The following is a 24562-nucleotide window of genomic DNA, read 5'->3' on the forward strand; positions in this document are numbered from 1 at the left end:
AAGATCGAGATAATCCTTGCCGGATATTAAAGCAAGGTTAAACTAATTAATCTCGATTTCTCTTTCCCCGCGTATAAAAGGAATTGTCAAAAAAAGGTTCTTTGACAGTTTAAATAAAGGATTTTAATCGTATCGTCTATTCTCGTAATCAGTATAAACGTCACAAACGGAAATACTGTTCTTGATCAAAGTTTAATTCCCACACATTTGTTGCAATGGGACTATGACACTTACATAATTTCAATTAATTGCTAAGATCGGTCATGTTGTAGAAAACAGTTATGGCGCCACAGCAACAAACTCATACGATAACATATTTCAGACTATCAATAAATCGTTATGCATATAAGCCAACATGGCATAACTTTATAATACTATCGATTAAATTTGAACGAATTTCGCAATGACTACTTATGGGTCGATATTTGTGCTCACCATCCTGATAGCCGTCGTACGACTTCTTGATGTCCAGACAGGACGCCGCAGGGCTCTCCCGGGTGCCCGGGGGGTACTTCAGCTCATCCACAACATTAGACACCCGGATAATGTGGTTCCACATCTTGTCAACGAACATGTGCACGCCTTCCTTCAGAGATACCTAAACATCGAAAAAAAATAATATATTTTATAGTATGTGGAAAATGTTGTCTGTTTAACATCATAAATAAAAGGACAGCTGTCTGATATGCAGATTTAATACAGGCGTAGTTCACGCCAAATATTTCTACAACACTAGGCAGAATAGTAGCCTCTATAAGACAATTTCGCCTGATACCAGAATGTTATCATAACTCAAATTTGTTCTGTTGAGTTAAAAACAAAACTGGTCTCTGTGCGGTCAAGCAGTGTTTTTTTTATAAATGCAGCTTTAGGATCGAACTTGTTGATCACAGCAGAAATATTCTGGAGCCGTCTCTTCATGCGTCCTTAGACCGGGTATTGTTTGTCTTAACATATACACAAATACGAACAACTTATTCATAGTGATGTCCACAATAATTCAGAACACCTCGGCAATATCCACCGAAATCAACCTCGGATGTATATGGACGGTTTACAATGTCAGAACTCATAACATTTAACTACGCTGCATGAAGACCGCGTAGTAATTTCAAAAAGCTGTTGAACTTATGATTTTACTCTAGGGAATTATTCATGCAGTAATACACTTCACATGCAATCAATTTAAAGATGCACTCTTATTCCCAAATAAGATAACCAAAATTAATAAAGTTGTTTATATTTATTAAAAAGGATGAATAAATGTCGAAAACAATGGTTCATATGAAGGATACCAAGTTTAATTTGAAAGAAATGAGCACAAAACACGGTATTTCTACCTTATGAGACTATAGTAAACCACAGTAAATCTTTTTGCATTCACCAATCATTTAATATTTTTTGCGCTTTCTGCTATTAAATACACGGTTACAATCTTGTTATCAGTAATCAATATTTTCCATAAATGCATTATTTAGTAAGTAGTTAAAGGTATATCAGTCAAAATAGTTCTTTGTTATACATGTGTATGCAATAATTTTGAATAAGAGTGTCACTTTAAACGTTGATATAGAAAATACACGTTTAAACACTACACTTAATTAATAATACTATAAAAACGATACATCCAGGGTTGTTTTCGATGGAAAATAGCCGAGATGTTCCGAATGGGCTAGGGCAGGTAACAGCATGATCTTTCTTGATACGTTTTTTTCATGCAGCCAGAGACGCGGATTGTTTGTCTCAACATATAGGAGATCTACACATTAATCCAAACTCTTGTTTTCAGAGCAGTCCAACATATTTGTTTCTATGTCCGCTGCCAGGTTATGCCGGTTGATTACTCCAGGAGGGCTTTGGAAACTTAGCTTTTTACAACCCGAGACTTGGAGCTGGTAAACATATAGTCGAAACTCGCTAAGTCAAACGCTGTTACTCGGTATGCTGTTTAAGTCGAACATTTTTTTCTCGACTTTTTCAGTTTTTTTTACAGTTTTATTGTATTTCGGATATATCGTTATCTCGAAGTATTTCCCATGGTCCCAACGACTTCGACATAGCGAGTTTTGACTGTAACCACAAACCTTATTCTGAGTGATGTCCAAAAGTGTTATCTCAAAGTCGGCTTCCAGATCAGGTAAGTTGAGAACATCAGGGTGATTCTGCTGGATACTCCTCTTCCTGCGGCCGGAGACAAGAAGGTTATCCTGGCCAAGGAGATCTGTAGGGTAAGAAGTCGCGGAGCCAGGGGGTCCGGGTGGTCCAGGGGGTCCCTATAAGGAAGAACGAACTGCTAGGTAAAATCCAGTAAAGATGTTTGATGACCAATGGATAATACATGAACAAGCAATTTAGCCGTGAGGTGAGCATGGTATGTTCAAAATAACACAGAGTCAAACGAACAATTTTGAGACTTATTTATGGTTCGCGTTTGATAATTACCGTACGGGTGCTGCACGATTATGTATTTGGTTTCATCTCTTGATCTCAACTATTTATATTTATAATGTTTAATTTGGAGAAAATATAACAGACTCAATATTTTAATTACTGATTGAGAAACTTACAGATGGTCCAGTCAGTCCCTCTGGTCCGTCGTGTCCCTGAAATAAGAATAGTGGGAAATTAAAACTTATTCTAACCGCGGTCAAAATTGACTAGCTGAAAACTTGCACAATTTAATATTTAGCATGTTTACAGTGGGTTTTGAAAATAAAATGAACTGTAACAGTACAGTTGTTTAAACTGTTCTACTGACAACATGCAACATGTTCAGTTGTTTAATATGTATATCCTAATACACCTTTCGGTTATTTAATTAACACATTTACCAGCGTCAAAATTTAAGATCTATAGCCAATATATAAAAGAAACAAGAACATTTTTAAGATAAGTAGGCAAATATATATCAACATTTATGTTGTTACATACCGGTTCTCCCTTTGGTCCCATCGGTCCCTCTACTCCCTGAAATGGTAGATTCAATAAATAGGCTTATCAGTAGTGCGATTGCAACCTCCCGGATCAAAACGAAGAATCAATAACCCGTTTACTATATACAATATTGGTTAAAATCACTTAATTAATGTCATGTTATGACATACTACATGTTCTTAACAAGACGCACTATTTTTAGGACGTCATTTTAACATCGCTCCATGATACTTGTTATAACGTGACGTCAGCAGATAGGAATACAACCGTTTTGCACTAGATGAAAGACAGATACATGCCAGTTTGCGACATGCATTCAAAACAGATTAATGACGCGTTTATATTTAATGTGACGACAAAATTAGATGCATGAATGTGGCTTTATTAAAAAAATACCAAGTCCAAAAAAACATTTCAAAAGCACAGTGGTATATATACGCAATGCCGTGATGAAGTAAAAGTGTTTTCTCCTTCCATTTATTTATGCATGTTATCAATATATGAATCAATTTATTCCACAGGGAAACATTTGAATATGGCATTCTAAAATGAAATGGTAATTCGCAAATGATCTTGCCTTTGCAGCCATTATTCTAATAATAATGTATGCTCTTAAAATATTATAAATGCAACATGAAAACAGATGTTTGGCGAAACGTTTTCATTCTTTTGTACTCCATTGAATATACATACAGAATAGAGTGACAAACGTTGATTTTAATAAGTTAATAAAGAAAAACTAATTATGTATACATATACAATATACTAACCGGAAGACCGGTAGATCCATCTGCTCCAGGCATTCCCGGTGGTCCGAGTGGGCCCTAGAAGTATTGTTTTATAAATATGGCCTGACCCCAATATAACAGAAGTCCTCAAGTTAAATGTTTATCTCAATCCCAACACATTTTAGGATATAGCATCAGAAGTTATTTTAAATCATATATGTGTTTTACAATTTTTAACGGCATTTTCTCATAGAATTTGTTGATCAAGACCATTTGTCAATATTTTTGATACTCTTTATTCTATAGCAAAAACCGTCATCAGTCAATAAACACATTCCAGAAATATAAAAATATCATTATTAGCTTGGGGAATTCGCCTTGTTTTACAGTCAAAACTAATAGTAAGAAAAAGCTTGGGTTTAAACCGGACTGCTAGCTATCAACATCATACAGCCCCAATATTTATAGTCTTTATTACATAAGAACAAATTCAAAATAGGTGCTTGAATACCAGTTCTCCTCTGGAACCCTTGGGTCCGGGTGGTCCTGGCAGACCTGGCTCTCCCTTTGGTCCGACGTCTCCTGGAAGACCGGTGGGGCCAACACGGCCATGGTGACCCTGGAATTAAAAAAAAATCCATAATACTTATATAAAATGATGTTCAATATAGGTATATCAACAAATTGTCCCATCATAGGGGCGATCCGTATTAAAAATATATTTTCAACAATGCACTACTGCTATTGAAAAAATCATCTTGGTACGCCATCGCATCTAGAAATTTAATGGATTTGCCCTTAGCCCAGTCTTCGACTATTTTACATAGCCATGGTTTAAACACGGCTATGGCGTCCCTTCTTCATTGTTGCCCTTATAATAAGTTTACAATTTTCAAGTATCATAAAATAATAGAGGATTCGTTTTTGTTCAAGCAAGCAATACATGGAATGGAATAAGTTCGCACATATAGTAGAATAAATTAGCTCTGAGTTATTTTAATTCGTAAAATTATCAGAAATGTAGTAGATATATGTTATATCTGGACTTACATAAATCAAACATTTCATGAAACAAAATAAAATCACATACAATTAGATGAATATTATATGTTCTCTTTTATCTGCTGCTGTAAAAATTGTGGCGGTTCGATTCCCTGCCGCATCACTAAGCCCAATTCTAATCGTCTTCCGAGGGACGTTAAATGGGGATCCCGTGTGACAGTGCTGTACACTGGTGCACGCTAAAGAACAAGGGTAGCTCTAACCGGGGTTACATTCTGTCTGTGCACTGTGCTCCAAAAAAACCCATAAAATGACTATCAATCATTTTAAAGCACTCGCCGAATCGGCAAGGCCCGAGTGCGAGTATAAATAAACTTACACACCACCGGTGCTATAATACATTACCTTGATTCCTTTCATTCCCTGTTCGCCCTTGGGACCAGTGGGACCTGCAGGACCCTGAAACAAGAGAGATTATCTTGTAGGGGAATAATCACAAATGTAGTGGTAGTATACAAATACAGATTGGTATTTAATGTACAAATAAATAATCGTAATATACTCATTAATACATATTTGTTCTGTTTTATTCTTCTTTAACAGAAACGGTTAATCTTCCTTTAATAATAAGAAGAACAGAACAGAACACAAGTTTATTTCCACACATATATACATCAATGAAGTAGACTATGATAGTCCATGATCATTTTCATTATTTAACACTTGCTTAGCGGTTTATACATTTTTTTTAACTAGTTGAGATATTTTACAGTAAGAAAAATAGTAGCAAATGTTAATCAAAAGAATTATTACGATCAAATTCTTATTACAACTATTTAACGGCTGGTACTAAAACATATAATAGTCATGTATTATGTAAAGTATTGAAATTCTTTCTCTGAGCAAAAGCTTTATACACGAAAATAGAAAGATTCTTTAACAAATCAGTAAGATCAGTATACAACAATTCTATGGTTTTAAACATATTTGGATTAGTCCTGCAAGATATGCTTTATGCGTGCCAAAATAATGAGATTCAGGTTGCCCGGTTAGCGCTCGATTCCCGGCCAGGGAATTGAAACTTTAAACTATGCACCCCTTCATTAGTGTCTGTATCAAGTTTATCCAAACCCCATACTATAAGATCATGCAATACAACGTGTTTGCTTTATTCGCGGTTTATATTAGATATGAATAAAATAATAATGCATTATTTTTCAACACCTCTCATTTCTGACAGAGCTGAAGTCCTTAGAAAGTTGTTTTTCACATATATATTTTTTTTACTACTGTATGATACATTACAATGTTGTCACACTTACAATAACCCCTGGTTCTCCCTGAGATCCTGGTGACCCTGGTGCGCCGGCCTCTCCCTGTTCAAGTAAATATAATGTACATATACGATTAATTTGATTTTTTTTTAAATATAATTACCAAAGAATAAAAAAAATTTGCCGTACGCTACACCAATTGTCGTGAATGTATAAAACAAGAGCACAATTATTGCGCTCAGGGAAAACAAAGACAAATGTAAAATATAAATTTAATTCGGCCGAAATAATGGGCTGCTAGATTGGAAATTAAATTAACAAAGATAAATAGCTTATGTCAAAAGCAGCCATAAATCCTCCATGCAAGGATACACCACATCAGAAAGCATACTCAAGTGAAAAACATGATATAATATTCAATATCCTTAAATAATAGAGGGAAGAAAAGAATTAACCATGTCAGCAAAGATAAAATTGAGAACTTGTCCGACAAAACGAAATAAAAGAACCGGGCGGGAAGGAGAGTGAAAACAAACGTCCGAACCGGATTAGGCGCCAAAATAAACAAAATTTGTTAAATAATGGCGGCATCAGGAAAACATGTTTTGTATTTTTTAAACTGAGTTGAAATGTTGTTATTTTTTCACTGAAAGGAAAGTTTAACCTCGAAAACAGTTTCGGTTTTGTGAAAATAACAAAAATATTTATTTGTTTCGTTCGCTCGATCCAATATTGTTTTTTCTTCTTCAAAAAACATCAACATGGAACAAAAAACATTTTTGAATGCTAAATGTAAAGTTCCACCGCGAAATGAAAATGTTTGATGCTAACACTGTTTAAAACGTAAATGTGCAGCGAAAAGAATAAATGAAAAATGAAAATCACTATAAATTTGAAAATCATTATATAAATGTATAACTTACATTTTGTCCTGGAACTCCCGGTGCTCCCGGGGGTCCTGGTCTGCCTTGCTCACCCTGAAAAAGTATCATTGATACGATCAATCAAATACACAGGTATAAATGTTTGTTTTCGTAAACATTTTAATAACAGAGTCTTGACAAAACATGAAATGCATCAAAAAATATTTGATATGGTCACAATGGTGCATGGCATACTACAAGGAAAAAAGTATCGACAAAAAAGAAAAGAAAGGGAAGATGCTAATGATAAAAGTCAATCATTTTATATCAGAAAATTATTCCTGACTACATGTTTCACTTCTTGACCCTCCAAGCAAACATGGTATCAGTGATTTATTCCTGAATAAACTCCTTCCTTCAAAACATATATCAGCTATGTATTACTGATTAAATGTCTTACATCTACATTTTACAAACAAACGCGATACCACTTCTTAATTCTTAATCACTCACGGAAGGTCCCGGTGGCCCTCTCTGTCCAATTGATCCGGCATATCCTCTATCTCCCTTGGGTCCCGTTTCCCCAGAGGGTCCTTGGATTCCGGGCAAGCCCTGTGATCCTTGTTTTCCATTGGAACCCGCTTGACCTGGGTCTCCGGGCAAACCAACTTGGCCCTGTTATTAAGGTAATATTACAACCCGAATTTTAATAGAAATGTCAAATTATTAACCTTCTTTTTACGACATTTTTCTTTCATTGAAATTTACAAATTTTTAACTGAGTATCTGAAACAAATTCAACTGATTTTTTTTCTGAAATCATACTGTATAATTATTTTGCATTTTTCATTATTCAACTTGCAAAATGTCAATGTACAACTTAGTTCTTTCCCGTTTTATGAATGCAGGAGTTGGATTGCATTTTGTTAAAGGGACTTAATCCATGCTATGATTGACCATTCTAATCACTCGGCCTTTGTAACAGAATCACATTAGTTTAATTTCTTTCTATTTGTAATGTCGATATGTTAGAGTTAAATTTTGGCCGTAGATCGCTCTATTTTCTTCAGATCGTCGCAAGTGTACCCTTTTAAATCATCAATGGTCAAACGCCAACACAAACATGCAAACAGAAAGTTTATTATATGCTACGTTTCACTACGGACACTTATTTAATAATTAATCCTTGATGAGAAAATAATCTGATTGAAATATACCATATATGGAACTTGTTTTTGTGTATCGTAAGAATCGATCTGCGAAAAATTTATGAAAAAGATATATGAAAAATCTTCGATTGTCATTGGTCCATACTCAAATGCAAACACCACATATGTTAAAACGTTGACGTAAACAACTATGGGAGTCCATTTAGTGATTGTGAACTCCTTGTTTTATCAGTTGAATGGACATTGCGTTAATCCGTTGATCAATAATACAATTAAATAGCAGGGCCAAGTAGCCATACAATGAAATTTATAATTGAAAGACATACAAATATGGACCTATTATGCTCTGCCGCGATACAATATGCAAATGATCTTAATGTTTCAAATTACTACTATTGTAACTGGTATGCTCCTTTGATTCTAAACAAAAGCTTTCCTTATCACAGATAACTGGAGCTCATCAATGCGAACATGTCAAAATGTATGGTGACATTAAATGCAAAAATAAAAGTAGTTTACTTACAATCGGTCCTGGTGATCCCTGTTTCCCCTCATTACCGTCGTTTCCTGGTTCTCCCTGTAAAACATACAAACTATTATTATAGGTGAAGGTAAAACCCGACTCACCCTAATATTTAACACTTCACTTTTCGGGGATTATTTTCGAAATTTCGTAAAAATATGCATTTTTTTTTTAGTAAACATGGTAAAATTTGATCATTTCGTATTTAAAATTTTCTTTAATAGTAATTACCCTGATATAGGTCAATTAAGTACAGAATTATCAAAAAAAGATTAAAAAAGAAAAAACCTTCCTACTCTATTTTTTAAAGATGGTAGTGGAAACAATGTTGTTGTTTTTTAATTTATGCCTTATTATAACCATTTGTGTTTATTTAATATAGGTTGGGACGGACATCGGCACTGCGTTCGGTGGGGGTGGGGGTGGGGGGTTAAACATTTTGGCTAAGGAGGATTTTGGGGGCCTCCAAAACAGAGTTTGGCTAGCTTTCATCTGAAATGGTGAAGTCTGCGCCACACTTGGACAATATTAAATATACATGAATTCAATGTTTTTCAACTATTGACATTACCCTAGTATTGTTTACGGTGAAAACTGACATTCATTCTGCCGCTTAGTTACGAAGGCATTGTTTATTGCATGGCTTTATTCTGATTGGACAATCTCGACGTCATTTGCCGAATTGTAAAACACAGCTTACCTTCACTCCAAGTGGTCCTGGGGGTCCTGGGTTACCAGGCGGGCCAAATTCACCCTGAAAACGAAAACAAATGTTTAAACATGTTTAAAAAGCATCAGTTTTGTATACAAGTACTATCATATAACATAAAACATAGGTGCGACTTATTAAAGAAAATCGCTCAAAAGTTTACCGCAATGTCGTCACGCCGGAAATTACGTCATTGACTTTTCTTCCGAGCACTGTATGCGAAAATATTTAATCAACACTGTATGCAAAAACATTTAATCATCATATCGCCTAAGGTGGAACTATAAACAATATATATTTTTCAAATGACTATAATATTTTTTAGAAACACCAATAAGGGTATGAGTCTGTTTACTTACTGAGTGTCCCTTAGGCCCATCGATACCGGGCGGGCCTCGCGGTCCAGGGTCACCTTGGATACCCGGACGCCCCTCCTCTCCTGGTGCTCCTCCAGGGCCTGGTGGACCCTAGATTGGAGACATACGTATTAGCACCGTAGTTATATATTAAAAGGCACAACCTGAATGCATTTTTTAAGGACGACATTGGTATATGAAGCATTCATAAACTTTTCTTCATTCTTAATAGGAAAATAATAATCATCAGATTTAAAAGTGTTCAACGAATGAAAACATTTAACGTACATCAACGCCGTCCGTTCCTGGCGCACCTCGATCTCCCGGGGTACCAGGATCTCCCTTGGGTCCCTGTCGTCCTTCCGATCCTGGGTTTCCTGGCATGCCCATCAACCCGGCAGCCCCTGTTGGTCCTGCAGGTCCCTGCGGGCCCGGGGATCCTGGTGCGCCCATGATTCCTGGATCACCGCGTTCACCCTTTGGTCCGGAATCTCCAGGCGACCCCTGAAGGCCGACATTGCCCTGAAGGCCTGGTAGACCACGTGATCCTTCAGATCCCTAGAGAATCGGAACACCGTGTATAAAAAGTGGTAGTTAAACCATATAACATTGGATAATTAATACAACTGCGGGACTTAAATGTACACAAGCATAGCAGATTGTAGTTGAGGCATTCGACCAACAAATACGTGGCTTGTCGATGCTTAGTGACCCCATAGTATGTTGGTATCATTCAAAACTCAAAAGGGATTTGTTTGCAGAAAATGACATATAAAATACGGAAAATAATGTAATATCTAGCAAAAAATGTTGACCTTCAAAGATTGAAAACTATATTGTAAAGCTTACGTCCGATTTGAGTTGAAATAAGAAGAACATTTTAAAAGGTGCTATAATTTTATGTATGATGTTCTTTTAGTCAATCATTTAAGCAAATATCTTTCAAATAATACCAAACATGTATGTGGTCACCAGGCATCAAAATGTAAAATTGAGGCAAATGGAGGTATCAGAAAACTAGCTTTTTGCGGGCCGAATTCCTTGAGTCATTATAGACGCCGTTGAAGAACTGATATTAAGAAACATGGTGTCTAGGACTGATTTGAAATCGGAGAATTCAGGTCAGATACTAGCTTTGACAGCATAGCTTCGAATCGCTGTTTGAGAACAAAACTTATATTGAGAAACATTGTGTCTAGAACTGTTTTGAAATCACAGAATCCAACTCTGATAGATACTAGCTTTGACAGCATTCAAAACGTGGTTGGAGAAAAATTCACATTAAGAAACATAGCGTCTATGACTGTTTTGAAATCTAAGAATCCAACTCAGATACTAACTTTGATGTCATAGCTTCAATGCGCCATTGCATTTGTGAAACAACCTTTTAACATTAAGTCTGTAAAATAAGTTACAATAATTTTAACATTTTTGATCGAGGTTATATCGGGGGTCGGATATACATACCTTGCTACCTGTTGGTCCCTGAATGCCCTGTATTCCTGGCTCTCCTGGGGATCCCTGTAACAATCAAGGATGTTACGATGAGAACATGTTAAACGTTTTTACTCGTTACTAAAAATACGATATGAGGTGGTATTCAATACTGGTCGTAATCGGATTTAAGAACGATGTAGCTAATCGGATTTGCTCGATATAAATAACGAACCTATACAGTAAATCGAGGCAATGGTGTATGACAATCAGACTGTCTAAGTTGCATTTTGAATAACAACCCACATGTGGTACCCAAATTAACCCTACTGCTCGATTGTATTTAGATACAAGTTTAAATACAATATATTGTGTGATTAGTTCATTTTTAAACCTTCATTTTTGGTGTTCATTTCTTTATTGATGTATACCTTCATATTCGATCAGTTCGCTCTAAAATGTTACACTACAACAATGTTGTACTCTTAATAATTTCGTTTGGAAAAGTTGCAAACATGTAGCTTTAGAAACGCGACATCAGACAGCGTCTAATGAAATGTTAGAACAGCAACGCTTTGGCAATCGCTCCTTGGGATCTCGCACGCTTTTACCAGCTCAACAGCGTTTATACCTCGATAAAGACATTAATCACGCAATTCATTCTTTATGTACATATTGTTATTATTTTCTTTGGCTCCTATTATCACAGTAATTGTATTTAGGTTTTGCTTACGTTTGGTCCGGGTGGTCCCTGTAAGCCTGACTGTCCTTGGGGTCCTGGTGGTCCCTAAAAACCCGATAAATTCTGTGTAAAATGTTGTGCCTAAAATAATATATTTAAACTGTGTTTCAAATCAAGTTCCTGTCTGTGGTTGTCATCATAGACAAATACTGAGCCCTGATTCACATAAAGTTTAAGAACCCAAATCATTCTAAATGTACACACATGTCATATTTTTACGCTTCATCATATTTTCTTCCACCCTAGATAAGTAGATCCAAATGTTTGGCCATGCTTAAAATCTGTATGTTGCCTACAGGCAAGTTTACCGGACAGAACATTAATCAATCTTGCAAGTTTGCCAAACAAAAGTTTATTATAAATGGCAGGCTTGCCTAATAAAAGTCAGGTTTGCCGAACAACAGTTAAAATACCTGAGGTCCATAATCTCCTTTCGGTCCTCGATCGCCGGGTGGTCCGATATCTCCCTGAAAAGACACATTAACATAAGAACTTTCAACAACTACAACAACATCAGCAACAACAACCATTTATGCAATGAAAGTATTAAATCACAAGATATATTTTTACTTTCTTCCATAAAAGACAATTATATCTTTATATTATTACAATTTAGTACAAGTTGATTTTTAGGCACAATTTTACCTCATTATGCCAAACATATAGAATTTATAACGAGTTCGCGAGTTTTGTCCTCTCAAATGTCGCAGTTTTCTGACCTTGCCGGAGTTTGCCGAGTAGCTACGATTGGCTTCAACCAGCGGCCAACTCACAATTAAGTGGTTTTTTAGACGTGTAGCTACGACATTAAGCACAAATTCGGTTAGCGCAGTGGTTAACGCACTAGCTTCCCACAAAAGCGGGGCCCAATTCCCGGTTTAAGCCGTATGTAAGATAAGTTGGTGGTCACCATGCTCGACAAGTGGGTTTTCCGCGGGCACTCCAGTTTCCCGACAACACAAGATCACACTCCCGCACAACTTCGTGCCAAAGTATGTGCATTAGCACAATTAGAAACAACTTTCATCAAAATCGTTGTAAAATAAGTAAAGTTAAAACTTAACTAAGTGCATTTGCAATGTACTTACTACACTGTTTCGCTTTGAAATCGAGTAACCAGTAACACGAGTTGCTAAGCCGAATATGTTCATGGCCATGTGCAGAACTACGGTAAGCAATCAGTAGCTTAAATCCCATTTATCGTTTAAGCACCTGACCAATAAAGTTTAGTAATTAACAAATTGTACTATTCCACACACTCGTATAAATTTGTAAAAGTTTTCTTTACCCTGTCTCCATCCATACCGGGAGCTCCGATTGGTCCTGGAGGTCCTTGGAAGCCCTACAAATAATCACAAGAAAAATCAATATTGTTCTTTACCATCAATACAAGATCTTTCTCACTTTGTCGATGAAGATACGGATGTAACTGTTCTACATTATGAGTGTTGAAATGGAGCGGAATTGTCGTTGTGAGTATTGATGGAACAGCTTATAACACGAATTTTATAATGAAGCAGAATAGTCCTTAAAGATACTGTTGTTATAGCTAAGAATACGAGTGTTATAATAGAGCAGAATAGTCGTTAAAGATACTGAATTTAAAGCTAAGAATACGAGTGTTGTAATGAAGCAGAATAGTCGTTGTAGATACTGATGTTATAGCTAAGAATACGAGTGCAATAATAGAGCAGAATAGTCGTTAAAGATACTGATTTTAAAGCTAAGTATACGATTGTTGTAATGGAGCAGAATTCTCGTTGTAGATACTGATGTTATAGCTAAGAATACGAGTGTTGTCATGGAGCAAAAAAGCCGTTGTAGATACTGATGTTATAGCTAAGAATATGAGTGTTGTAATGGAGCAGAATAGTCCTTGTAGATACTGATGTTATAGCTAAGAATACGAGTGTTGTAATGAAGCAGAATAGTAGTTGAAGATACTGATGTTATAGCTAAGATTGCGAGTGTTGTAATGGAGCCGAGAAGTCGTTGTAGATACTGATGTTATAGCTAAGATTACAAGTGTTGAAATGGAGCCGAGAAGTCGTTATAGATACTGGTGTTATAGCTAAGAATATGAGTGTTGTAATGGAGCAGAATAGTCCTTGTAGATACTGGTGTTATAGCTAAGAATACGAGTGTTGTAATGGAGCAGAATAGTCCTTGTAGATACTGGTGTTATAGCTAAGAATACGAGTGTTGTAATGGAGCAGAATAGTCCTTGTAGATACTGGTGTTATAGCTAAGAATACGAGTGTTGTAATGGAGCAGAATAGTCCTTGTAGATACTGATGTTATAGCTAAGAATACGAGTGTTGTAATGGAGAACAATAGTCGTTGTAGATACTGATGTTATAGCTAAGAATACGAGTGTTGTAATGGAGCAGAAAAGTCGTTGTAGATACTGATGTTATAGCTAAGAATACGAGTGTTGTAATGGAGCAGAATAGTCGTTGTAGATACTGAAATTATAGCTAAGAATACGAGTGTTGTAATGGAGCAGAATAGTCCTTGTAGATACTGATGTTATAGCTAAGAATACGAGTGTTGTAATGGAGAAAAATAGTCGTTGTAGATACTGATGTTATAGCTAAGAATACGAGTGTTGTAATGGAGCAGAATAGTCCTTGTAGATACTGGTGTTATAGCTAAGAATACGAGTGTTGTAATGGAGCAGAATAGTCCTAGTAGATACTGATGTTATAGCTAAGAATACGAGTGTTGTAATGGAGAAAAATAGTCGTTGTATATACTGACGTTATAGTAAATACGAGTGTTGTAATGGAGCAGAAAAGTCGCTGTAGATACTGATGTTATAGCTAATAATACGAGTGTTGTAATGGAGCAGAATAGTCGTTGTAGATACTGATCTTATAGCTAAGAATACGAGTGTTATACAGGGGCAGAATAGTAGTAGTAGATATTGATGTTATATCTAAGAATACGAGTGTTATAAAGGAGGAGAATTGTGGTTGTAGAAACTGATGTTATAACTAAGAATACGAGTGTTAATTAAAGGGGCAGAATAATCGTTGTAGATATTGATGTGATAACTAAGAATACGAGTGTTAGAAAGTAGCAGAAATGTGGTTGAAGATATTGAAGTAATAGCTAAGAATAAGGGTGTTATAAAGGAGTAGAATTGTCCCCGTAACTATTGATGTTATAGCCATAATACTAATGTTATAAAGGAGCAGAATTATGGTTCAAGATATTGATGTTTTAGCCTAAATACTAATATAATAAAGGAGCAGAATTACGGTTGCAGATATTTATGTTATAGCTTTAAATACTAAAGTTATAAAGGAGCAAAATTTTGGTTGTAAATATTGATGTTAAAGCCTAGAATATCAGTGTTATAAAGGAGCAGAAATGTGGTTGTATATATTGATGTTATAGCTGAAAATACTAAAGTTATAAAGGTGCAGAATTCTGGTTGAAGATATTGATGTTAAAGCCTAGAATACGAGTGTTATAAAGGAGCAGAATTCTGATTGGAGATATTGATGTTAAAGCCTAGAATACGAGTGTTATAAAGGAGCAGAAATGTGGTTGAAGATATTGATGTTAGAGCCTAGAATACGAGTGTTATAAAGGAGCAGAATTCTGATTGGAGATATTGATGTTAAAGCCTAGAATACGAGTGTTAAAAAGGAGCAGAATTCTGGTTGAAGATATTGATGTTAAAGCCTAGAATACGAGTGTTATAAAGGAGCAGAATTGTGGTTGAAGCTATTGAAGTAATAGCTAATAATACGAGTGTTATAAAAGAGTAGAATTGTCCGCGTAAATATTGATGTTAAAGCTACGAGTACGAGTGTTATAAAGGATAGAATTGTCCCCGTAAATATTGATGTTAAAGCTACGAGTACGAGTGTTATAAAGGATAGAATTGTCCCCGTAAATATTGATGTTAAAGCTACGAGTACGAGTGTTATAAAGGAGCAGAATTGTGGTTGAAGCTATTGAAGTAATAGCTAATAATACGAGTGTTATAAAAGAGTAGAATTGTCCGCGTAAATATTGATGTTATAGCTAAGAATACGAGTGTTATAAAGGATAGAATTGTCCCCGTAAATATTGATGTTAAAGCTACGAGTACGAGTGTTATAAAGGATAGAATTGTCCCCGTAAATATTGATGTTATAGCTAAGAATACGAGTGTTATAAAGGAGCAGAAATGTGGTTGTAGATATTGATGTTAGAGCCAAAATACTTATTTTCTAAAGGAGCAGAATTATGGTTGTATATATTGATGTTATAGCTTAAAATACTAAAGTTATAAAGGAGCAGAATTGTGGTTGAAGATATTGATAGTATAGCCTAGAATACGACTGTTAAAAAGCAGAAGAATTGTCATGAATTGAATGTGTTTGGTCTTATTAGACATGTTCCGTATTTCGGTATTATCGAATGTTCGTTATCTCGTTAACTCGAAGTATTTCCCGAGGTCCCGGCGACTTCGATATAGATTTGACTGCATATTATCTTAATATGTATCAAAATAATTCAAATAATTCCATAGGCTTATTTCAGTTTATCTGATTTATCATATTGTCTATATTATTATTATTATTATTATTATTATTATTATTATTATTATTATTATTATTATTATAATCTTACTCGTGGTCCTTCAGGTCCTGGTCCGCCAGCGTCTCCTGGTAGACCTTCAATACCCTGTAAACATTCAATATATTAGCGGAGTCGTGGATATTGTACTTTTTTAAAAGCAGTCAGATGCGATTATTCATCACTGTTTGCTTACAACCAAACCACCAAATTTGTTTAAAAGGAGACAGTCACGAATAACTCATTTTTTCTACATTATAAATATTTCACAAGCTACCTTTTATTGAGATGAGTCCAAATTTAAATGTGGTTGCGTTTGATTTATAATTGGTCTCCTAGAAAAAATAGTTCATAATTCTATGTTTTAATTATCTTTTATGTTTTTTTTAAAGTTTTCAATAAGTAAATAACGCTGACGAATTGATTCATGGATTAATTTAAAAACCGATCATTCAGAACTTTGTTATGATTAACAACGTGATTTACGAAATCATTGTTAACTTTTAAATGTAAAATATTTGCTGATATGCTCATATTATTAACTTAAAATTAAACAATTACATTTGAAGCAGTTGTTTCTTATATTGTTTGATATACTTATAATCATAAGTGTGTCAATTAAACTTCCAGATCAATAGAAAAAAGTTAACAACGATGACGTTAACAACGTTGTTAACTTTAACAAAGTTCTGAACAATCGGCCCTCATTCGTATGTGTATTTGATCTTACCATATCACCCTTAGTTCCGCGTCGTCCCTCATTACCCTGTGGTCCTGGTGGGCCCTAGGTCAAGTACAAGCGAGGAACACATTAAATCAACATTTTCAACACTGATATTACGATATATCTGACTCTAAATAAAACAAATATAAGATTATATGGACGACTGGCGGAATCAATCTTAAATATAAAAAAAAAATCTCAACACCACTTAATGCAAGTAATCGAAATCGGACCCAACCTTATACTTTGTGGACACAGCATTTTACTCATAAACATATATTTGCAAAGTATTTTTGCCGGTCCCTGGTATATCGAGGCGATGGGTTTCGACTTTATGATCATTTTTCTAGTAGATTGTTAAGAAAAAACATGACTTTCGTTTTGAAAAACTCGCAATAGGTTATGACGTCATTGTTTAATTTAATAGTGAACTCTGACGTCATTCGGCGTTACCTTTATCGCCTATGCAAACGTTAGTTGTCGATTACATTTCTTAAACAATAAGAAAGAAGCTCTAATAATATTTAATCGTGATAAATATTTAATCACAACAGTGTCAATTTAAGGATTGAACACATAGTATCTTGTGTTAATGCTGTTCGAACGCAGAAAATATCGCGTGAGAAGCGCACTTCATTGCTCACATGACCTACCCAATGGCTTTATGAACTGGTCTACAAATTACGTTATCGCAGATAAGTAAATCCAAATATTTGGCAATGCTGGAAATGGGAATCTTGTCCACGGGCAAACTAGAGAAAGAACCCGTATGTAAAAATAAAAATAAAATACATTTTTTACTATTTTTTGTTTAAGTGGGAGAAAAACGCATCTAGCATGGCCGCTCGTGTAATATTGGTTAATTCCAACCTTCGCGCAGAGGTAAACCTCGTTTCCGCAATTCACTCCACGCTCGGGTTGGGATGAATCTATCTTACACTCACGGCCATGAAAGATAGTTATTATCTAACTCACCATGACACCCGGACCGCCGGGGTCTCCTGGCATCCCTTCATGTCCCTTCTCACCCTGTAAAATAAGATATTCAATATTAAGACAAAGTGTAAGGTAAGTTTATCAGTATGTATGTATGAATGTATGTATGTGTATGTGATGCATCATTTTTCCCCTATAACCAATTATTACCATCTATCGATTATTTTTACCTGTATAATTCATCTAATTTTATTGACCATTGCATCAGAGTAGTGTCAATCAACTCAGAGAACGTTTAGAATATGCGTTTTAAAACAAGACGTACTTAAAATATTGCCAAGATTAACATATAAACACTTTTACAAAAAGTAAAGGTTGCGATAAGGACGACAAAGTTATCAACCGGAACTTGAGCACTGTACGTCTCTTACCTGAGGTCCTGGCGGTCCCTCTGGTCCGTGGTCTCCTGTAGGCCCGTCACGACCCTAACAGAACAAATATAGGATAATTGGTGATTGTATTTCAGAAGGTGCGCCAAATTTTATGCAAATGTAACGTCATTTCGGAAATGACGTCATTCGAATTGTGTTCCCGTCCTGTGAGCGCTGACGTGTGATTTGGACTTTAGAACGAGATTAACTTCCTAAACAATTAAGATTATCCATTTTCATTTTTTTTATTTCAGGGATAAATATCTATACGCCGGAAAACTTTTACATAGTCAGTTATTGGAGTCGGCAATACATAAAACATACAAAACCACAAATTGAGACGACGTTCATATTGTTTCACGAGTTTCAGCCGCATTGTTGTTGTTCTTTGGCTGGCAGTTCAATCTTAGAATGTATTTTTCTTTTTACTTTAAGAAAAAAAAATCAAATCCCATAAATTAAGAGTAGACGCAATGAAACCTTCAAAATTTTATCATTTAATATAGTGTATTTTAAATTATTGAGTGTATCTTAATATGAAATAACATCAATCAATTAAATTCTATCGCTGCAGTATGATTCAAACTAACAAGGATTTCAAGGATTTTCTCAACCATGAACACGTATGCTTACCGGTGGTCCTGGGTAGCCTCTGTCTCCTGTGAATCCCACGGGCCCTGGTGGACCTGGGGGCCCCATTTCTCCTGGTATACCGATTGTACCCTGGAGTATTGCGCAAAATTCGATAAAATAGTTTGGTCATTTTTCATGAAGCAACGACAATTAACTAGCAGGGGAATCGTGTTTGCAAAATTTATGTTCGTAATATTTTACAATTGTGTGTATTTTCCAAGGAATAATAAAATACAATATTTAAATTGAGAATTCACTTATTCCCCATTAGATAATATAAGTTACGGGGTTAGTAGGTGACCCGATATAGGACAAACGGGGCAAAGGAAACAAAATATGATTTCCTGCGCCCCGTTTATCCCATATCGGGTCACCTACTAATCACGTATTGCATATATCACGTCCACAACCTGTATACAGGTTTAAATGTTTTATTTATTCATCGGAATATTCATCGGAATCTGAAAATTTTGGTACGATATAAATTTGTGATCCAATATTGAAAAATATGGGGTCACGCGGTGACCAGTCCTGGACCAATGGTGTTGCGTCATTTATGTTGGAGGCGTGATATTGAAATAACCCATATGATTTTACGGTATGGATGATATAAGTTTTTCATCATAAACAGTGAAAAAGCTGTAATAGCATATATGTCTTTGATATCAGATGTGTTTATCATCATAAAAAAATGAAAAAGCAATATTAGCATACACGTCATTGATATCAGAATTGTTTTTATGGTAAACAATCAAATAATCGATAGAAATGTGCGACTTGACTGATATCAGATGTTTGTTTTTATAGAAAATGACAAACATTACTGATATCAGATATTATTATTCTTTAATTACGAACGATAGTGACCAATATCAGTTTACACTATTATTGACAACAAAATGGTATTTCGATCAAAACATTAAAGGAAGCGATATCAAATTAAAACAAAAATCGATATCAGACTTATATATCATTACACACCATAGAGAGATCGATATCAGACTTATCATACTTGTATTTCATTACACACCATAGATAGATAGATCTCAGACTTGTATTTCATTACACACCACAGAGAGATCGATATCAGACTTGTATTTCATTACATACCATAGATAGATAGATCTCAGACTTGTACTTCATTACACACCACAGAGAGATCGATATCAGACTTGTATTTCATAACACCACAGAGAGATCGATATCAGACTTGTATCGCATTACACATCACAGAGAGCTCGATATCAGACTTGTATCGCATTACACATCACAGAGAGATCGATATCAGACTTGTATCGCATTACACACCATAGAGAGCTCGATATCAGACTTGTATCGCATTACACATCACAGAGAGATCGATATCAGACTTGTATCGCATTACACACCATAGAGAGCTCGATATCAGACTTGTATCGCATTACACATCACACAGAGATCGATATCAGACTTGTATCGCATTACACATCACAGAGAGATCGATATCAGACTTGTATCGCATTACACATCACAGAGAGATCGATATCAGACTTGTATCGCATTACACACCATAGAGAGCTCGATATCAGACTTGTATCGCATTACACATCACAGAGAGATCGATATCAGACTTGTATCGCATTACACATCACAGAGAGCTCGATATCAGACTTGTATCGCATTACACATCACAGAGAGATCGATATCAGACTTGTATCGCATTACACACCATAGAGAGCTCGATATCAGACTTGTATCGCATTACACACCATAGAGAGCTCGATATCAGACTTGTATTTCATTACTCACCATAGAAGAATCGATATCAGACTTGTATTTCATTACACACCATAGAAGAATCGATATCAGACTTGTATTTCATTACTCACCATAGAAGAATCGATATCAGACTTGTATTTCATTACACACCATAGATAGATAGATCTCAGACTTGTACTTCATTACACACCATAGATAGATAGATTTCAGACTTATACTTCATTACACACCATAGATAGATAGATCTCAGACTTGTACTTCATTACACACCATAGATAGATAGATCTCAGACTTGTACTTCATTACACACCATAAAGAGATCGATATCAAACCAGTATTTCATTACACACCATAGAGAGATCGATATCAGACTTGTATTTCATTACACACCATAGAGAGCTCGATATCAGACTTGTATTTCAATACACCATAGAGAGCTCGATATCAGACTTGTATTTCAATACACACCATAGAGAGCTCGATATCAGACTTGTATTTCATTACACACCACAGAGAGCTCGATATCAGACTTGTATTTCAATACACACCATGAGAGATCGATTTCAGACTTGCATTTTGTTATACACCATAGATAGATCGATATCAGACTTGTATTTCGTTACACACCATAGTGAGATCAATATCAGACTTGTATTTCGTTACACACCGCAGAGAGACCAATATCATACTTGTATTTGATTACACGCCATAGAGAGATCGACAACAGACTTGCATTTCATAACATACCATGGAGAAATCAATATCAGACTTGTATTTCATTACGCAACATAGAGAGATTGATTTCAGACTAGAATTTCATTACACACCATAGAGAGATCGATATCAGTTTATAATATGACTGACTCAGTTTTATTTTGTTTGTATTTAATTACATTGGATGAAAACATCGAAAACAGTTTATAACATGACCGATATCATAACAAACGATGATAAGGAAACCGATACAGGTTAACAACCAGCCGGCTGTTACTATAAAAGATAATATAATTTAGATGTTTTATAAGTCGGCCAGTTATATATAGTTTGTATAGACATACCCTCTCTCCTGGATTCCCGCTTTGTCCTGGTAGGCCGGTGTCTCCTGGCAGACCCTGATGAAAACCAAACAGTCAATTTGTCAACTAACATTTTACCATTAGGTTGTAGCGTAATCAAGTTATACCCACTTTAATAATAATAATAATACAACTTAGTTTTAATAGCTATATGATATTTCCCCTTACTTCCAAAGTCAACAGACTTATCATCTTGTATTCAATTTACATACATTTTCTCCTTATTAAACTCTATATTATATATTTAAGTTTGGATACGTGACATGTATATTTATATTTTAATATGACGATGTTCACTTGTACGATTCGTATAACTGTCTTTTCTATTCTGTTCTGTGAAAAATATCGAGTTCTAAGGCAGAATTGTTTATGTATAGATATAATCATGTTGATTAACTGACCACTCGGGTAACTAACCACTCAGGTAACCAACCACGCAGGTAACCAACCACGCAGGTAACCAACCACGCAAGTAATCAACCACGCAGGTAACCAACCACTCAGGTAACTAACCCACTTAAATAACCAACCAACCACACTCAGGTAACCAACCACTCAGGTAACCAACCACTCAGCTAACCAACCACTCAGGTAACTTACCACTCAGGTTACCAGCCATTCAGGTAACCAACCACTCAGGTATAAACCACTCAGGTAACTAACCATTCAGTATCCACTCAGGTAACCAGCCACTCAGGTAACCAACCACTCAGGTACCTAACCACTCCGGTAACCAGCCACTCAGGTATCTAACCACTCAGGTATCTAACCACTCAGGTAACCAGCCACTCAGGTAACCAACCACTCAGGTACCTAACCACTCAGGTAACCAGCCACTCAGGTAACCAGCCACTCAGGTATCTAACCACTCAGGTAACCAGCCATTCAGGTATCTAACCACTCAGGTAACCAACCACTCAGGTATCTAACCACTCAGGTAACCAACCATTCAGGTAACCAACCACTCAGGTAACCAGCCACTCAGGTATCTAACCACTCAGGTAACCAACCACTCAGGTATCTAACCACTCAGGTAACCAACCACTCAGGTAACCAGTCACTCAGGTATCTAACCTTTTAGGTAACCAACCACTCAGGTATCTAACCACTCAGGTAACCAGCCACTCAGGTAACCACCCACTCAGGTATCCAACCGAGACCTTGCAATGCTATCATCTTGTCAAATCCCGTTTTTTCAACATAAATAAAGCTGACGATGAATCTTGATATCAATTACTGTTTTATTTCACAAACCTGAACCCCAGGCGCGCCTCTGTCTCCTGGCGGACCGGGCTCTCCAGCAGGTCCCTGTAATTAAATTTATTTACATTTTGTAAAGTGTACAGCATGTATACGAAAACAATAACATAATAATTTATGTGTATTTGAATAATCCTCTGCTGAACTTGTTATATGTCCCCAATTTCTTGAAACTTCTTACAAATAATAGATTTAAGTCCCTTATTCAGATCAGACAACTTATTTGCTAATAATTGATTTTATATAAAAACAAGGACTTTATCATGATAACCTTAGAAATAACTTTCAGAAATAGTCTCAAAAGCCTTTAAAATGAGCACGTTATAGAAAGTATACCAAATCAAAAGATAGTCAGGCTGAAATGGGCTGAAGATGCTTCCATAAATAAGAGCCATAATATCAGACCTGAATTTTAGTCAGCATATATCCTTACAACTATTTTACCATCCAACCAAGCGAAAGTTATAAGTTGCGTTATCAAAATTTGAATACAGAAAGGTGACATTAAAGATGCATTATTACTCCCAAATAAGATTTACCATATTTAATACAATTGTTTTAATTTACAAAAAAAAGGTTACTAAATGTAAAAAACAATGGATCTTTGTTAATATTGAGATACTGCGTTTAATTTGAAAGAAAGGTGCAGAAAACACAGTATTTCTACCTTCTGAAAGGAAAGTAGATCACAGTAAATCTTTTAGCATTCATCAATCATAACAGTTTTTGCATTTTCAGCTTTTAGATACACGGTTATATAAACTTGTAATCAGCAATTATTTTTTCCTTAAATGCATTATTTAGTAAGTAGTTGAAGGCTGATCACTCAAAATTAAAGTTTGTTATACATGTGCGTTTTATTGATTTTGAATAAGAGTGTTACTTTAACGATTTCGAAACGTTTTGCATAGTGTCTAATTACAATGCATTCAATGGAGTAAATCACAATTTATTTTATAAACACTCACAGTAGGTCCGATAACTCCCGACGGCCCATCCATTCCATTTTGTCCAGTCTGGCCCTGAAATAACGCAGATCATATGGTCGTTAGAGAAAAAAAAATCAATAAACAGCCGGACCCCGTTGCCTTGAACCTCCAGGGACCGGCGAAAATACATCGAACCTCGGGAAATCCCAGCCCATGCTTATATTTAGTGTAAAGTAATTGACCTTTTACATCCAGTGCCAACGGGGAACTCGAGCCAAGCGAGTTCGAGCCAACGGGGAATTCGAGCGAAGCGAGTTCGAGCCACTGGGGAATTCGAGCCAAGCGAGTTTGAGCCACTGGGGAATTCGAGCTAAGCGAGTTTAAGCCAACGGGGAACTCGAGCCAAGCGAGTTCGAGCCACTGGGGAACTCGAGCCAAGCGAGTTTGAGCCAACGGGGAACTCGAGCCAAGCGAGTTTGAGCCAACGGGGAACTCGAGCCAAGCGA

At 35.9% G+C, this 24562-nt stretch overlaps 1 protein-coding gene across 1 annotated transcript in view; it reads right to left on the bottom strand.

Moving 5' to 3' along the window:
• Positions 1 to 24562, bottom strand: part of LOC128223824 (collagen alpha-1(III) chain-like) — a 60077-nt gene that overhangs the window by 4302 nt on the left and 31213 nt on the right. The window contains exons 30-55 of the mRNA XM_052933244.1: positions 24096 to 24149; positions 23122 to 23175; positions 21850 to 21903; positions 19034 to 19123; positions 18401 to 18454; positions 18009 to 18062; positions 17040 to 17093; positions 16364 to 16417; positions 13023 to 13076; positions 12148 to 12201; positions 11726 to 11779; positions 11026 to 11079; positions 9847 to 10116; positions 9562 to 9669; positions 9194 to 9247; positions 8494 to 8547; positions 7315 to 7476; positions 6862 to 6915; positions 5987 to 6040; positions 5070 to 5123; positions 4174 to 4281; positions 3705 to 3758; positions 2932 to 2967; positions 2568 to 2603; positions 2085 to 2273; positions 436 to 598 (exon numbers count right to left, since the gene is read on the bottom strand). Of these exons, the coding sequence (XP_052789204.1) occupies positions 436 to 598; positions 2085 to 2273; positions 2568 to 2603; positions 2932 to 2967; positions 3705 to 3758; positions 4174 to 4281; positions 5070 to 5123; positions 5987 to 6040; positions 6862 to 6915; positions 7315 to 7476; positions 8494 to 8547; positions 9194 to 9247; positions 9562 to 9669; positions 9847 to 10116; positions 11026 to 11079; positions 11726 to 11779; positions 12148 to 12201; positions 13023 to 13076; positions 16364 to 16417; positions 17040 to 17093; positions 18009 to 18062; positions 18401 to 18454; positions 19034 to 19123; positions 21850 to 21903; positions 23122 to 23175; positions 24096 to 24149 (2080 nt within the window). The remainder of the gene's footprint in view (positions 1 to 435; positions 599 to 2084; positions 2274 to 2567; positions 2604 to 2931; positions 2968 to 3704; positions 3759 to 4173; positions 4282 to 5069; positions 5124 to 5986; positions 6041 to 6861; positions 6916 to 7314; positions 7477 to 8493; positions 8548 to 9193; positions 9248 to 9561; positions 9670 to 9846; positions 10117 to 11025; positions 11080 to 11725; positions 11780 to 12147; positions 12202 to 13022; positions 13077 to 16363; positions 16418 to 17039; positions 17094 to 18008; positions 18063 to 18400; positions 18455 to 19033; positions 19124 to 21849; positions 21904 to 23121; positions 23176 to 24095; positions 24150 to 24562) is intronic.

The sequence above is a fragment of the Mya arenaria genome, chromosome 17 (assembly GCF_026914265.1).
Source record: "Mya arenaria isolate MELC-2E11 chromosome 17, ASM2691426v1".
Lineage (NCBI taxonomy): Eukaryota > Metazoa > Mollusca > Bivalvia > Myida > Myidae > Mya > Mya arenaria.